This window comes from Schizophyllum commune (assembly GCF_000143185.2).
Source record: "Schizophyllum commune H4-8 unplaced genomic scaffold SCHCOscaffold_6, whole genome shotgun sequence".
In the NCBI taxonomy this organism is placed as follows: domain Eukaryota; kingdom Fungi; phylum Basidiomycota; class Agaricomycetes; order Agaricales; family Schizophyllaceae; genus Schizophyllum; species Schizophyllum commune.
Window position 1 is genome coordinate 703,560 of NW_026089543.1, and position 15,372 is coordinate 718,931.

Below are 15,372 nucleotides of genomic sequence, written 5' to 3' on the forward strand. Positions count from 1 at the left end.
CACTTTGGATGTTTGGCGAGGGATCCGAGAGCTACTGTAGTGATCCGTCTTCGTTGAGCGGAGGCAGTAGAGAACCAGGGACGGGAATTGAAGACTGATTCTCCGGTGATTGCGAGGAAGGTCAATGTCCAATGAGGCCTCGAGGACTTCAAGGTACCTGGTAGTCGGAAAGGAAGAGTTCAGTGGGATTGCCGGTCGTTCTGTCGGAAATAAGAAAGCACTGGTGATACCTTCGTCTATAGCTGGCCACAGTTGCTTTCTCCCGCCAAAGTGCATCGAGGCAGGATGGCCATAGAATAGAGCAAACAAAGTTCAAGGCCTACCCGAGGTACTGGCGCCAATGGATTAATGGCTGAGCGGCTTTCTCGCACGATGGTAGCCGCGACGGTAACAGCCAATTCTCGCAGGTGCGGTACTTGATCCACGCGTCGATACATGAAATCCAAATCCATACAACATGATGTCTACAAAGTAGGAATATATCAGTCTACACGAAACCGTCCGGTTACGCAGCTGTACTCGTATTGCCCATCGCCGCGGCGTCTACTTCTGGTCCATCCCAGGCGTCCTTCACAAACCGCACAGCAGTCCGGAATGTCTCGTCCCGCGTCCTCTTTTCCTCGTCGTTGAGCCAGCTGACGGGCATCTGCGTCCAACCGTGGCGCATCCCCTTCACGCGTGTGACCTTGAGATCCTTCTCCCTGCCTTCTGCCTTCACCTTCGCCACCCAAGCCTCGCTTTGCTCCGCGAGAGAGTCCATCTCAGGCAGGACAAGGTACACGCGAGCCTTGTCGTGCAGCGCGCTGATGTCTGCCAGTCCCGGCGACGCGCGAGGATGCGCGGCGAGCTCACGCGGGAGATACGTCTGGTGGAGGATGTCGAAGCTCTCGCGCCAGAAGGTCTTACTCGCAGGCATCTTAGGCGGGAGCGTGCGCTCGGAGGGGAGCTGGCGCGCGTCGAACGATGGGTAGTAGAGTAGGACTGGTATGCGGCGCGGGTGATCGGCGGGGATGCGACTAGGCCATGGTGTGTCGACTTGGGGAGGGTCGAGTGATAGGGCGAGGTTGAGTGCGAGGTTGCCACCGCTGCTGAAGCCGGCGAGCGCGATGCGGGTTATGTCGATGGGCACAGGCCGGCCAGCGGGCTTAACGTTGGTGGCGATCCCCGCCCGCAGCACAGCGAAGCCGAGCATGTCGGGGTCGAGGATCGCGCTCAGCACGTCTTCTCCGTCTTCGACCGCGGCGGGGAATTTGTCGATCGGGCCCATTCGGTAGTCGACCGTGATGACAATCGCGTTGAGCTCGCGCGCCATCTTCGCGCAGAAGGGCGCCTGCTCGAGGCAGCTTCCCATGACGAAGCCGCCTCCGTGGAAGTCGAGGATCACGGGGTAACCATCCGGGGGAGGTTCGGTGGATGGAACGAAGATGTATACGGGAATAGAATAAGTGCCTCGGGACGGTAGCTTTAGGACGAACGGATGCGGTCCTTCGTAGGATGTTATGCGCAGGACCTGGTCAGGTACCATGCGCGGGAGACGGAGGACAGCGGTCCGCCATTGTACATCGAGAGGCTCAGAGAAGAACTTCTTCAACGAACTCGACATGACGGTTGGGAACAAAGGTAAGTACCTTGCGCGCCGTGCGCACCGGGAACATGCACTGTCATGATGTCATCAATTGGCGTGCCACGTGCAATGGGCGCCTAACCAGCATAACCTCTTGTTCCTGTCCACCATGTCCTCCTCCTCCTCGACCCCGATCTCCAATATATTGACCGAGGCCTCTGACACACTCACCGAGGAGCGCTCAGGCTACGAATCAGACTCCGAAACCGACGAGTCTGACGTCGAGTCCGACATGGTAGTGCGGCTCAAAGACATCGCGACCATCGGCAAGCTCTACGTCGAGAAAGTGCTGGTTGCTTCCGATAAACCCAGATATCCTCACAAGGCCTCCCTGCTTGAGAAAATTTCGCTTTTGTAAGCAGTATATTCCTGCACGCAAGACGATCTCTAGAATCATACAGTCAGGGAGATATCACCAAACTTGAAGTCGATGTCATTGTGAACGCCGCAAACCGATCCCTCTTAGGTAGGTATATATATGAATATGTTGAAACGATACTGAACTGCGTTTTTCAATAGGTGGCGGAGGTGGTAAGTCCCAAGCTTGCCATCTGATGGATGGCCTCAAACGATTTGCCACCAGTCGACGGCGCTATTCATGCAGCTGCTGGAAGGGACCTCGTCAAAGAATGCAAGATTAGCTACTTTCAAGTCGTGAACTTGTTTCTTACCTTGAGAGACAGGCCGTACCCTTGGTGGCGCGGAAACTGGCGAATCTAAAATCACGAAGGGGTACAAGCTGCCTGCGTATGCATTGCGTTCGATAAACTCATCGAGGCCATTGCTGACGTTTTACCTTTGACCAGTAAGCATGTTATACACACCGTCGGCCCGATCTATCACTCTGGCGACGAGGAGAAGAACGAGAGGCTCCTACGCTCGTGCTATCGGTCTAGCCTTCAGCTCGCCGTGCAAAATAATTTGAAACACATCGTGAGTGTCTTCCTCTGCATACAAATGGATCGAAGTGCTAACAAATGCACAGGCTTTCTGCTCGGTCTCGACTGGCATCTATGGATATCCTATCATGGACGCTAGTAAGGAAACTCCCATCGTTCATGTTCGAGCAAACGAATAACGATACGCTTTGCAGCTCACGTCGCATTGGATGAAGTGAGGAAGTTTTACGACTCGGAGGACGGCGAGAAGGTAGGTACGAGGCGTTGCACTGAGTTCGATTGCTGAAGCAAAAGCGTCTCGTGAAGCTCGACCGCGCCATCTTTGTCGTTTGGAGCGACAAGGATAAGAGAGTATATGAGTAAGCTTCCACCCCCTGCGTCTCATATGGATGTCTGAATCGAGTCACTAGGAACCTCATCCCAGTGTACTTCCCGCCTGCCTAGTGCACGGTGGGAGACGATAGTCTTCAATGTATTGTCCACTGATTCGCCCGTCTTGACCTACTCATGCTCGAGTTCATCTACGTGCTCGATTACCTGCGTGTCCGTAGCCGAACTTCAACTCGCACGTTGCGGCTTGGCCATGAGAGCCTCATGCAGTGGGCCAGTGGCGCCAATCGACATCGAACATGGCATCAGCCGGTGCTCCACAGGTGATGATGTGATCCACCATCCAGCGCATGCATTCACCATCGCGGCATCCCAACACGTCCACGGTATAGCTTCAGTCCTCAGATGCCATACGCTGGTCGGGCATATACTCGCAGGATGCACGAAGTAAGCTATCCAAGGATTTGTGCAGCGAAGTCCGTTCGACTTGATGCTCGCGCTTCTCCATGTTCCACCAGCTCGGTAAATGCTTCACCAACTTCTCCAGACTTCGACAGCATCCGGAACGCGGGTGCTCGGTGACCATTCGCCGCGACCTGCAGGGTCGTTTGACTTACGCGCATCGACGCGCGCTGGGCGGGCAAGAAGAACACTTGCTTCGGACCACCTGCAGCTGCCCATCAGCGGGAACCCGCATACTCATGACACGCGTCGGACCCTGCACTGCCGATCAGCAATAAAAGACGGAACAGTACACCAAACCTGCCTTCTTCCCCTCCATCTTCCGCGCGCCCTATAGGCACATAGCTAACCACCCTCGTCCACCACTCGTTTCCCACTCACCTTCGTTCACCCTCGCCATGCAACTCACCCTCCTCGCCACCGCTCTGTCCATCGCCTCGGCCGCGCTCGCGGTCCCCTCGCCTCGCGGCACGTGCGACAACGGCTCGGCGTGCTACTCCGCCACGCACGGCTTCGAGTACAATGACAAGGAGCAGTACCAGCGCAACCTCATGGACGCGTGCACCGCGGACGAGTCCGTCACCGAGTGCGGCGACCTCTGGGGCAGCGCCGCCTGCGTTGCGGCCGCGATCAGCTTCAGCAAGATCTGGGTGGGTGTGGTGCGCTGCGCGCGCGAAGCGATGGTGTGGCTGACAGCTTACGTAGCCGGGCACCGTGCAAGGCCTCGCTGCGTGCAAGAACAACGAGATCGCCTGCCAGGCTGACCAGTTGGACTTGGATGAGAGTGTACGTATTTTTCTGCTTGGTGTATCACCCTTCGCTCACATTCAACCCCAGATCTTCTCGGACATCGTCGGCGGCGACGGTTCTGGTGCCATGACACAGCAGAACTACATCGACTTCATTTACGGCACGCTCAGCGCCATTGGGTCGACCGACTATCCCAGGTGAGAAGACTTGATTATCGAGTAGTCTACACAGGGGGGCTCACGACTCCTTCAGCAGCCCTGATAACCTGGTGGCGAATGGCTGGCAGCCGCTTGTTGACTGGACGGCGACGGGAGACTCGATCCCGTACTCCAACTTCAACGACTTCCTGCACTACGCGTAGAAGCCGGGACTAGCCTCGATTCCATTGGACTATCCACGCACCGCGCTCCCTACTCAAGATTCACCTACGGGAACAGACTTTAATTACTTGGATACCTTTTCTTGGCGTAGATATCGATGTCGCAGAGCGTTTGTGGTTCTTGAGCCGAGACTGAGTTTGCAGTGGGCGCCTGGAGGTACGAGATGCCCGTGGCTGCCCACTTCGGGTGCCCAGGCTGGACATCTGGCACGAGGGCGACGTGCATTGAGCTCCCAACCGAGAATCAATGCTGGTTGCGTATGCAGGCTTTAGTACCGAACTTCAAGCTTATCCATTGCGGTAAGTATAGAAATCATGTTCTCGGGTTGGTAAGGTTCGAGTTGGTCTTGGGACTTCTCTCGTCGAATCTAAGCTCGAGTCAGTCACCAGCGGCTGTAGATCTCAATCGACAGACTGGGGACTAGAGAATCATGAGCAGCTGGCATACCGACCTCTGAGGAGTTTCCGCCCAGGTGTGGAGTAGTCCTTAGGAGCTTGCGCTGCACGCTGGGCTGGGCGTTCACCCCTCTGGTGAGCTTCCAGCAGGACGCGAGTTGACGAGGAAGGCGCGCGTACTTCTTTTCTTCCCATATTGCATCGTCTAGGACTACGTTGAGCGCCGCCAGCTGAGGCCTTTATGTATATTGGTCGCTTAAGAGGCTTCCAGACGCCTAAGGCCCTCGGCGACACTGCACCGGGCTGACAGCGAAAAAGCGACACAATGCGCAGATTGGCGTCGGTGGGATATGACAGGATAGTGGTTGTGCGAGGCGCGATGCGGAACACTGCGTCAAAATAACGAATGCGAGCAAGAAGATTGAGAATGGAGGGGTGGATGCGAGGGAAAGGAAGCGAGGGAGGGTGAAGGAGGTGGAGGAGAGGTAATTGGGGATAGCATGCGTATCCCGATCGCTAAGTATGAAATGGTGCAGACATTTGCACAAGCCGCATGTTGGATCGTCGTACCCGGGTAGAACTTGGAAAACAATAACGATCGTTCCCTTATCCGGAAGAGAGATGGTGCAATCGGGAGGGAAGTTGTCTTCGCGAGTGTGTAGATTGCAGAGGCTACCAGATTGCCAGTGTGTCGAAGACCTCGCCACAGCACAGTTCATCACAGCGCGAAGTCCTTTTCTCTTTCCACATCGATCATCGGCGCGAACTGCCTTCCGGATTCGGCGTGCGATGATGGGATGGGATGAGACAAGGACTTGATGCCGGAGAAAGGGCTGCGACCGATGGCACTTCGAGCACAGCGCAGACGTAGACAATACGGCGGTGAATGCTAGTCAAGGACTGAGTTGGGGGCCTGCAACCTGCGATAGAGTATCGGGAGTGTCACAGCAGCGCTGGAAAGCGGGAGAGGTACAGATGCTGTAGATGCGCAGCTTGCCGGAGTAATCGCCGACAAGTTATTGTAGAGGAGTCTAGTTCCCGAGTAGGGTCACCCAAGTAGAGTGGGAATTACCCCTGCGTTGACAGATGGGGAGGATGATGGTGGTTGAAGATAACAAGGGCTTGTGCACGTGGTAATAACATCACTTCATAGGTATTGTTTTACCACGTGCGCGCCGAAGGCAGCTGCCGCTTGACCACGACTTCCATCTCTCCTTTGTTCTCCTCCTCGCGCTCCTCCGCTGCCCTCTCGCGCTACCCAAATCTCTCCTGTGCACTACCTGGCAACTGTAGGCGAGCTATGGGCGGGTGCGCGTCAAAGCCCGTGGACCTGGAAGCGAAAGCCCGGTCCGACGACATCGACAAGATGATTGAGGAGGATGGGAAACGGCTCAAGAAGGAGTGCAAGATTCTGCTGCTCGGTGCGTGCTCAGCTGCAGCCCTCGCGCCGTAGCTCACCGCGCGCCGCAGGCTCCGGCGAGTCCGGCAAGTCGACCATCGTCAAGCAAATGAAGATCATCCACCAGGACGGCTTCAGCCAGGACGAGCTCATCGCCTTCCGCCCCATCATCCACCGCAACGTCCTCGACTCGGCGAAAGCCATCCTCGTCCACATGAAGAAGCTCAGCGTCGAGTGCGAGGACTTCAAGAACCGAGTGCGTGCGAACCGCTGTCGTTCTGGGCGCGCCTGCTGACGTGCCCGCCGTCCGCGCTGCAGCCCTTGCAGGACAAGATCCTCGACTACCAGCTCGACGAGACGACGAACCTCACCATCTCCCCCGACATTGCCGAAGCCATAGACGCCTTCTGGAAGGACCCGGCCGTCACCCGAATCATTGACGAGCAAACTAGCCATTTCTATCTCATGGACAGCGCGACCTAGTACGTGCAAGCGGCCGTGTTGGTCCTGAACACTAACACGACTCCCTCCAGCTTCTTCACGGAAGTCCTACGCATTGGCGAGCCCAACTACATCCCCACCGAGACGGACGTGCTCCGCGCACGAGCCAAGACGACAAGTATCACCGAGACGCGCTTTACGATGGGGCCATTATCGTGAGTACCCCACGCCCTCCGCAACTCCCCGCCAGCTGAATGCCATTCTTCCCAGAATACACATGTTCGACGTCGGCGGCCAGCGCTCAGAGCGGAAGAAGTGGATACACTGCTTCGAAAGCGTAACCTCCATCATCTTCTGTACCGCCCTGAGTGAATACGACCAGTCGTTGCTGGAGGAGAAGAACCAGGTGCGCTTGTGTGATGCTGCCTTGTCTGGGGATTGTCGTGTTCATTCCCGACGCAGAACCGGATGGCGGAGTCCCTCGTGTTATTTGAGTCAATAATCAACTCAAGATGGTTTTTGCGAACATCTATCATTATCTTCCTGAATAAGATCGATGTCTTCAAGTTGAAGGTGCACAAGGTGTGTTGTTGAGGCATCTATACTCCCGAGTTCACAGCTTATGCTGCTCTCTTTAGGTTCCACTGGAGCGCTACTTCCCGGAATACACCGGCGGCAAGGACCCGAACAAGGCGGCGAAGTTCATCCTGTGGAAGTTTATGCAGGCGAATCGCGCGGGGCTGAGCGTGTATCCACAGTGAGTCTAATGAGTCGCATATTCATAAATCAGCGTCGCTAATACACATCCAGCTTAACACAAGCAACCGACACGAGCAATATTCGTCTGGTGTTCGCTGCGGTCAAGGAGACAATACTACAAAACGCGCTGAAGGACTCAGGCATTCTATGACCTCGAGGGGAGGGTCTCTGGGCGACGCCAGAAACTCCGAACGACGCCTCCGGCCTCGCCGGCCACGACATCTCCTGCGACGGCATGCATGGCACGAATCACCCTTAGACATTCGCATCGTCATTCCTTCGTTTTCGCGCGGGGCGCCCTCTTACGCCTTTCACCGCGGTGGGAGTACACCAATCCCGCCGCTGTTGTATTTTTTATTACGCCCCTCCCCCTCATGCCATGCCCCGCGTCGTATTACGACCCGCCGCGCCCACCCCAATCATGACCCTGCCTCAACGCACATTTTCTACCTTATCCCCTGCACACACTATATATAATGCATTCATGATTACCTGTAGCCTTGTTTCATGCCTCCCTCGCTTTACCACCTTGTCTTCGCTCCGTCGTCGCCTTCCTTCCTCCGCTCCTCTACCTTCGCCCCTCCCACCTCGTCACTCCATGGCGCCATCGACCACCACCTCTTCATCTTCGCAACATTTGGACCCTTCTCCACCCTCGGCGTCTTGGTTCGCTTACGTCTGCGGAAATCTGTATATAATCCTGGGTTTTCTGTAATAGTATTGGTTCCTCCCTATAGATGAGGCGGGGGCATGCCAGCATATCCGACCTCGAGGACGTCGAGCCCAGGTTCAATGGGGAAGTGGGATGCGCGTGGTTCCTGCCCTCAGTGCCGTACAAGTGTAGGATTGGGTCCGCAGAAGGTGCGGGGATCTGAACAGAGTGGACAAGGACGGAGCAATCAGGTTCGACAGAGGGTGGTGTCGTGTCGGTCAAAATCGAGAGCGATCTCGGAAGAAAGCATCTTGGTAGGACGCCGACATGGGAGAGACGTCGACATGTCTAGATCTGCGGCAGATTTGATGTAGTATACGCGTTGCTTTGTTGACTAGCAGGAGTTGGACAGCAATTAGGCCGTGTCGGCTAAGTCGCAAGTGTCCACCGGAAGTCCTCCGATGATGGAAAGAAACAAGGCCGACAAATCGAGAACAATGGCCAGCGCGTGGAGGTTGCGCAGCACATTCGCGCCACAACGCCACATATTCCTGGCACCCGTCATGATGCTTCGCCCCACCGCTTGCCAGAGTCTTCCGCGCGCCCTCGCGACGTCCCTTTCTCTCTTTCTTCTCTCTTGCTTCCATCGCGCTCGCCATCTGTACTATTAAGCACCGCTATACTATTCACCGAGGGCCCAATACACGGCCCGGTACCTACCCACGCGTCTCAACCTCCGATTCACGACGGGCAGTGCGCTCAGCAATTCTCACGAACTTGACCGCAACGACTACCGAGCCGCTTAGAGGGTTCAGTTGCACTCAACCACAGGCTTCTATACAGGTGCGTGTTCTTCGACGGCTAGCGTAGCGTCGTCGGTAGCTGACTAGATCGCAGGCTAGCACATACATCAGTTCTCTCCTTCCGAGCCTCGTAACACGACCGTCATGCTCGCCCCCATCGCTTTCGCCCTCATGGGCTCCATCCATGCTGCGTCTGCTGCCCAGCCAGGCCTCTCCCGACGAGACGATGTGCCGTCCGAGGGCTACTACAACCCGAAGGACAATGGCGGCGCGATGCTCACGGTGTGTGGCTACCGGATGCGCTCGATCGAATATAAACTGACGTATACCCTCAGCAAGTCGATGGCACGTACCCTGAAGGCTTGGGGGAGCCGCTCAACATGATCATCTCTGCCAACTCGGATGACGATGTCCTCGTTGACCAGGAGGAGAATGGCGGAATGCGGGGTTACTTCGCGTGCGTGTCTTCCTTGGATTCCCCTTATCATCCCCGCACTCCCCTTCACATATACACATCGAGCTTAATGTTCTGACTGGTGCATACAGCTCTATAGGTTTCGGTGGTGAATGCCTGGGTCAAGTAGACACCCTCGTACAGCGCGCCAATCTCGGGGACGGAGACGGCTACTGTGAGTTGCTTCACTCTGTTCCTCCTTCAGCCGTCCTAACCGCATCCCAGCCAACCAGACAGGTCTTTTGCGCTGGGACTACGGCGACCCGAACTTCGGGACGTGCAAGGAGTCCGTCAACGGCGGCAACCACTTCCGTTACTGGGTCCAGAACGGCACGGACGAGAACAGTGGGGCCTACTTCCTTGCAGCATCCTACGAGAAGTCGGCGAAGGAGAGCCACGACATCGTCGTCAATGGCTACAACATCGCTCGGTGCGTCCCCGTCTCCCCTCACCCTCTTTTTATATCCCCCTCCCTTACCACTTACTGACGCTCAATCCCCCATCCCAGCGACCAAATCGTCGGTAACATCACCGGCTCCGCCATCGACACCTCGTCTCTCTCCGACGGGGCAACGTACTCCGGCTCGACCTCGTACAACGGGTACAAGTACCAGACGGACGTGCAGTACAAAAGCGGCCTGCTCGATGCGACGAGCGACGGGATCAACCACTACCAGAGCGTGCCCGAGGACGGGCAGCCGGCGATTGACGGCCTCGTCGCGGTGCTGACGGTGAAGATCACGGAGCGGGGGGCGACATCAGAGGACAGGTGAGTCCGTTCTGATTTGGAGGGTGCATGGTGGGTACTGATGACTTTCGCAGTAACGCGGCTTTGTCCTTGCGCTTTTCGTTCTCCGCCGCGGCGGTGACTTTGCTAGCGTTTGGCGCCGTTGCGCTGTGCTTGTGATCACCTGGGCGCTTCTTCGTGAACGCTCGGTGTCCTTCGCAATTCCACAGCCGCTTCGGCCGTGTCCACTAGACCCCCGTGCACAAGATATTTAATAGGATAGATGGCACAGCGTCGCCCATACCCACCAAGACTCGCTACTACCAATGGACACCTACTATATCTACGGACTATCTACCCCCTACGTAGCAGGCAAATCTACCACTCATGGTGAAGGACTGCCTTCTATCTGCTACACCAGTAGGGCACCACTACTACCGCTGTATAGGGCAGCACGTACACCGCAGCATGAAGGACTGCGTCGAGACGCTTTGCTACCGTATGTACAACGTTGCTCTATACCTACGTTCTTTGCTGTGCATGCGTTCACGCCCCCTTCACTGCGAACTCGAGAGAGAGAGAGAGAGAGAAAGCAAAGCAGGTAGCGAGTGTAGCAGAGCAAGGTGAGTGATGCGGAGCAGGGCAAGTGGTGCAGAGCGGGGCAGTGCTGCAGAGCAGGGTTACCGCAATTGCGGGGGAGTTATTCCGCTCCCATTCCACTTCCACTTCCACTGCCACTACCATGATCAGTTCGGTCTTCTGTCCAGACGATGCAGATTTGGCCAGGACTTGAACGATGCAGAGTAGGTAGCGACAGGGACATGCGTAATGACACATACGAGGACAGGCAACTATTAGGCCGACATGACAAAACTAGATGAGGATACGATAGCAAGTACATAGAGAGCGAATCCACCAGAAAGAACGCATACGGATACGGGAAGCGCAGTTTAAGGAGGGGCTATGAATCAACGAACCCATTCGAGCCAAGAGGAATGCCGCGACTTCATTCGAGCAAGAAGAACCTCGGCACCGACTCATTCAGCCTCCGCATGCGTGCCCAGAGGAGCGAATCGTGCACATCGAAGCAGGCATCGTCGCAGAGGCTGTCTCTAAACACATGGTCGTCCAGCATCATCTTCATCTCGCGGCTGATCCAGAAGGTCCACGGCGTCGTCGCGTCCGGCGCGAGCTTAGCGCGCCAGTAGGCAGCGATGCGGGACGCGCAGGCGGGGCAGGGGCGAAGACCTTGTGTGGTAGTGCCCTGCGTTCGTCCCTGTGTGGACACAGCCGGGCTGGCGGCATCAACGTCGGCACACAGGTCGACGTCGGGGTCGTAGAGCGGGTTGACCAGTATGTTCGCGAGGAATTCTTGGACGGCCTCGCGCCCCGCGATGAGCCGGCGGAGGTCTGAGGGAGAGATGGCGAGGTGGTTGGTCCAGCCGTCGGCGCCGGTGCTCCAGCGCTGGACGGAGAGGGCGTAGAAGGCGGAGGGGAGGATCTCGGGGACATTGCATTCGCGGGCGAGGGTGATGGCTTCTGGTATGGGCGTTAGTTAGAGGGAGTGGAGAAGGAAGGATGGGGTATGTGAATAATAGATGTGGAGGAAGCGGTCCTGCGCGCATACACGCACCTGCGGCGTTTGGGAGGCAGTTGAGATCCATGTCAAATATCGTCTCCGGCCATATCGTGCGCAGAGAGGTCACAACTGCCTCTCTGAGGTCCGCGATCGCATATTTGGTGCTTATGCGCAGGGCTCCTTTAAGGACTGGCCAATGTTGCGCGCGGCCATACGCCACACCTCTAAGAGGACATTCGATGAGCGGAAACCTCCTTCGTCGAAGAGACATAGCACACGCACTCTTTCTCGTATAGCCACAGCAGGGTGGCATCCCAATCCTCCACCTCATCTCCGAAGACCGGTACCAAGGGACAGCCATCCACTCGCTCCGCGTCGACCGGTTGCGGGAACTCAAACATGTCGGCGAAGACGGTGGCACGCGCGAGCCGCTCCTTATGCACCTTGAAGTACGTGTCCTTCACGCGCAGCACCACATCCGCGCCGGGGAACTCGCGCATGAATGTGGGCCTCCAGGTCGGGAGGACATCGCTCGTCGTGAGCTGCTCATGATCGGCGACGGTGCATCGCGAATTCCGCTTGCATAGGCGACGACGCTTGCGCAGGGGCATAAACTCATCGTCGAGGTCGGCAGAGGAGTACGAGTCGGCGAAGACGACGACCATCTCGGATGTTGGTGAGGATCGAGAGCAAGAGTCCGCCATCGCATGGACCCTGGCCATGCCGCGCATGTTCGCGATCACGTGAAGATATGCGCGTCGCGTGACTTGCGTCATTGTCTTTGCAAAGTGCAGAAGGGGTTACTGGCTTCGGCACTTGCCGACAAGGTTGAAGGGGCTACAGTGGACGCCTATGTTTGTCTGGATGCCCCGACTTATGCCTCCCTCATGCATGACTCAACGTTACTTCCCTCGTCCGTGGAGTTTTCTTGGCTTCCTTGTTTCGCGCAGAGATGTCAGCGCCTCCATTCAACATATGTACTAGGGGGGCAGACATAAAGAAGACGTGTACTGTATACGCTTTTCGTGGTCATATCGCACCAAATCACACTTCCTCCCTCCAATCAGGAGCTTCGGGGTCTATCCAGGGTTATTAGGTGTACAAGTCAAGGGACATAAGAGTCGGGTGACTAGTGACTTCCTCGCTATAGACAGGGTAGGTATAGTCTGACAAGCAAGCGACATCCCAGGTATAGACTAGGGCAGGTCAGACAAAGAGGCGCTTGAATGAAGGATCAGATCTAGAGACAGATGCGAGGAGAGGCTAGCTGGTTGGGGAAGGAAGCACCCTGTGCTAGTGAAGTACGAACCATCAGGTGAAAGCTTACGGCGCCCTACCGATGAACGCGCACCGTACCCGCCCGACGCGAACGACCGCGGGACAGGACCGCAAAGGCCGGAATAGCAGCGGCATTGCACCACAGCGACCGCAAGACTGCACCGCAATGACCGCAGGCCGCTGTTGACTGAACTGTCGGTCGCGGACGACCGCAGAGGTAGTAGTTATCGGAATGCGCTCCAAGGTCCGTGATGCGAGCGATGGGCATGCTGTTCTTGCCCAGTCCTCCGCCCCTGCCCATCTCCCTCCTCCACCTCCCCACACTCTCCTCCACCTCCCTACTCTCTCGTCCACCTCCCCACTCCCTCCCTCCTCTCCCATCCCACCACACACATCCTAATCATTCTGAACCGCACACCAGTCCACTGTCCCCGCAGGCCCGTATCTCTCTTCCAGCCACTCATTGGCCTTCTTGAAGTGGCCGTTGCCGACGAAGCCGGGACCGGACGATTGGGCGAGTGGGGAGGGGTGCTGGATATAGGGATGAGGGGAGGGTGGAGAGGAAGGGGGAGGGGAAAGGGAAGGTAGGGGAAGGAAAGTATCAACATCATGCACCACTTGTGTCAAAATAGATTGGACGTACCGGACAGGTTAGAATTAGGTGTCGCTTCTGTGAAACGAACGATTGTTAGCTCATTCTATGTATCCCGGACGGAACTCGATGTCTTGACGCTAGGAAGACACCCAGAGGCGACTCTGAGAGCCCTCAGCGTAGACACCGTAAAGATACGCACCTTATCCAGCTTCGCTACCCGCCCTTCGGCCGCTCTACCCCAAGCCAGGAAGACAACACCGCGACCGACGCCAGAGGGCTTGCCCGTAGACGGATCGGGGAGGTTTGCGCCGCCGTATCTGAGCGGATGTCAGCGAGAAGTCTTCCAATGACAGAACGAAGGCCATAAGACTTTGACAAGAAGGAAAGGAAACAGTCGTAACAAACAAGAAGGAAAAGACAGTCGGCGCTGAACGAAAAGGAACGGAAAATCAATGACGGCAACTCACTTGTCCACCGCCTCAATAACCTTCTCCGTAAACGTCTCCCACCCGCGCTTCGCGTGCGAGTTTGCCTTCTCGGCGCGCACCGTGAGCGCGGCATTGAGCAGGAGCACGCCCTGGTCGGCCCACGCGCCGAGGTAGCCGTGCTTCGGCGCCTTGAAGTTGTCCTCGCCGTATTCGTTGGTGAGTTCGGTGTAGATCTGAGGTGGGGGTTAGATAGGTGGTGCGACGTTTTGATTGTAGATTGTGCGAGGTCCACGAGCGAAGAAGTATCAGGGAAGAAGTATGACGAACGAGCTACGACCTACATTCCTGAGCGATGGTGGCGTCCGGACGCCCTTGCGCACGGAGAAGCAGAGGCCATGGGCCTGGCCGGGACCGTGGTAGGGGTCCTGGCCGAGAATGACGACCTTGACGCGCCCCAGGGGTGTGTGGGACCAGGAGTAGATGTCGCGCGCTTTGAAGGACGTTAAAGTCAGAAGGGAAGTCGCTGGAGGAAAGCGGGAGACGTACGAGGTGGGTAGACTTTGAGGGGCGTGGGGGTGTCGTCGGGGCCGTGGACACCCTCTTCCCAGAGGTAGCGCTTCAGGGCAATGAAGTATGGCTTCTTGATTTCATCTTGAAGGATTTTGAGCCTGAAGGAGCATTTGTCGGTGTTAGGGATTACTTGCCAACTAACAGTCTACTCACCAAGTCTTGTTCATGCACTCAATCTCGAGCTTGAGCAGCCTCTTCTGCTCGTCGTTCAACGAATCTACAAATGCAGACACGGAGAAGGGAATAGAATTGAGCGTCTGGACACCAGAAAGAGCCTTGGTAGGGCTGCAAGTGACCGAACTGGAGGATGCGCTGGCAGCCAGCTTGGGCTTCTTCAGCGCAGGCTCTGCCGTGCCATCTTTCTTTGCCGGAGGAGCGAAGAAGCTGTCCATGAGAGTGCGCTGGCGTTTGAGTGTCGTTGTGGACGTCTGCTGTTTGGATTTGGTTCCGCTGCCAGACGCGTCTGGCTTGGAAGTACGCGTCGTGGACTTGGCTTCGATGTCTTCGAGGAAGACGGTCGTGTTCTCGTCCGCCATCGTGCTAGTAGAGTGGTAGGAGTAGGTTGTGCGGGTATAATGGTTGAGAACAAGAGACTTGGCGCGCGCCATCCGACGGGCGCTAATTACGGCACGCGTCGTAGATGGCGCCGCGTAACAGGCACAAACAACACGTCGGCGCGCTTATGCAGGGCGCATGTCGGGCCGGACGAGCCTGCTAGAAACCTCCATCGCCGCCCGACTTTCTGCGGTTCGCAAAACTGAGGAAACCAACAAACTGGCCCGCTCAACCTCATCCCCTTCTCCTCCCCCCGCAAGACATGCGCGAGAGAAGAGCAGGCCACGACCAT

The 15,372-nt window shown here is 56.6% G+C and overlaps 8 protein-coding genes across 8 annotated transcripts; 4 read left to right on the forward strand and 4 right to left on the reverse strand.

Moving 5' to 3' along the window:
• Positions 1–388: 388 nt before the first annotated feature.
• SCHCODRAFT_02625447 (alpha/beta-hydrolase) lies at positions 389–1,612 on the reverse strand. The gene has a single exon (XM_003031833.2). It carries the CDS (start codon positions 1,601–1,603, stop codon positions 506–508), a length of 1,098 nt encoding a protein of 365 aa, XP_003031879.1. The 5' UTR covers positions 1,604–1,612; the 3' UTR covers positions 389–505.
• Positions 1,613–1,856: 244 nt separating this feature from the next.
• On the forward strand, positions 1,857–2,886 carry SCHCODRAFT_01171375 (A1pp-domain-containing protein; the record flags this gene model as incomplete). Its single annotated transcript, XM_003032278.1, has 8 exons — positions 1,857–1,978; positions 2,026–2,090; positions 2,144–2,206; positions 2,308–2,371; positions 2,431–2,557; positions 2,610–2,661; positions 2,718–2,773; positions 2,830–2,886. The coding sequence occupies 8 exons, from the start codon at positions 1,857–1,859 to the stop codon at positions 2,884–2,886; spliced, it is 606 nt and encodes a 201-aa protein (XP_003032324.1).
• Positions 2,887–3,575: 689 nt separating this feature from the next.
• SCHCODRAFT_02625455 (uncharacterized protein) lies at positions 3,576–4,677 on the forward strand. Its single transcript, XM_003032277.2, has 4 exons — positions 3,576–3,965; positions 4,021–4,101; positions 4,153–4,262; positions 4,318–4,677. Exons 1-4 carry the CDS (start codon positions 3,714–3,716, stop codon positions 4,424–4,426), a joined length of 552 nt encoding a protein of 183 aa, XP_003032323.1. The 5' UTR covers positions 3,576–3,713; the 3' UTR covers positions 4,427–4,677.
• Positions 4,678–6,014: 1,337 nt separating this feature from the next.
• SCHCODRAFT_02625458 (uncharacterized protein) lies at positions 6,015–8,517 on the forward strand. Its single transcript, XM_050345298.1, has 8 exons — positions 6,015–6,261; positions 6,311–6,495; positions 6,558–6,721; positions 6,773–6,895; positions 6,951–7,086; positions 7,143–7,262; positions 7,319–7,437; positions 7,491–8,517. The coding sequence occupies exons 1-8, from the start codon at positions 6,141–6,143 to the stop codon at positions 7,588–7,590; spliced, it is 1,068 nt and encodes a 355-aa protein (XP_050199960.1). The 5' UTR covers positions 6,015–6,140; the 3' UTR covers positions 7,591–8,517.
• A 154-nt stretch (positions 8,518–8,671) lies between these two features.
• On the forward strand, positions 8,672–10,653 carry SCHCODRAFT_02625466 (uncharacterized protein). The gene is made up of 7 exons (XM_003032275.2): positions 8,672–8,934; positions 8,989–9,176; positions 9,230–9,351; positions 9,441–9,523; positions 9,574–9,778; positions 9,857–10,117; positions 10,171–10,653. Exons 2-7 carry the CDS (start codon positions 9,039–9,041, stop codon positions 10,253–10,255), a joined length of 894 nt encoding a protein of 297 aa, XP_003032321.2. The 5' UTR covers positions 8,672–8,934; positions 8,989–9,038; the 3' UTR covers positions 10,256–10,653.
• Positions 10,654–10,832: 179 nt separating this feature from the next.
• On the reverse strand, positions 10,833–12,343 carry SCHCODRAFT_02625470 (uncharacterized protein). Its single transcript, XM_003031832.3, has 3 exons — positions 11,937–12,343; positions 11,709–11,878; positions 10,833–11,614 (listed from the first exon to the last, which is right to left on the reverse strand). Exons 1-3 carry the CDS (start codon positions 12,317–12,319, stop codon positions 11,082–11,084), a joined length of 1,086 nt encoding a protein of 361 aa, XP_003031878.1. The 5' UTR covers positions 12,320–12,343; the 3' UTR covers positions 10,833–11,081.
• A 634-nt stretch (positions 12,344–12,977) lies between these two features.
• Positions 12,978–13,313, reverse strand: SCHCODRAFT_02502992 (uncharacterized protein; the record flags this gene model as incomplete). The annotated part of the gene is made up of 1 exon (XM_003031831.2): positions 12,978–13,313. One exon carries the CDS (start codon positions 13,311–13,313, stop codon positions 12,978–12,980), a length of 336 nt encoding a protein of 111 aa, XP_003031877.1.
• Positions 13,314–13,328: 15 nt separating this feature from the next.
• SCHCODRAFT_02503158 (uracil-DNA glycosylase) lies at positions 13,329–14,917 on the reverse strand (the record flags this gene model as incomplete). Its single annotated transcript, XM_003031830.1, has 6 exons — positions 13,329–13,463; positions 13,688–13,804; positions 14,003–14,188; positions 14,297–14,445; positions 14,502–14,623; positions 14,679–14,917. The coding sequence occupies 6 exons, from the start codon at positions 14,915–14,917 to the stop codon at positions 13,329–13,331; spliced, it is 948 nt and encodes a 315-aa protein (XP_003031876.1).
• Between the last annotated feature and the right edge of the window lie 455 nt (positions 14,918–15,372).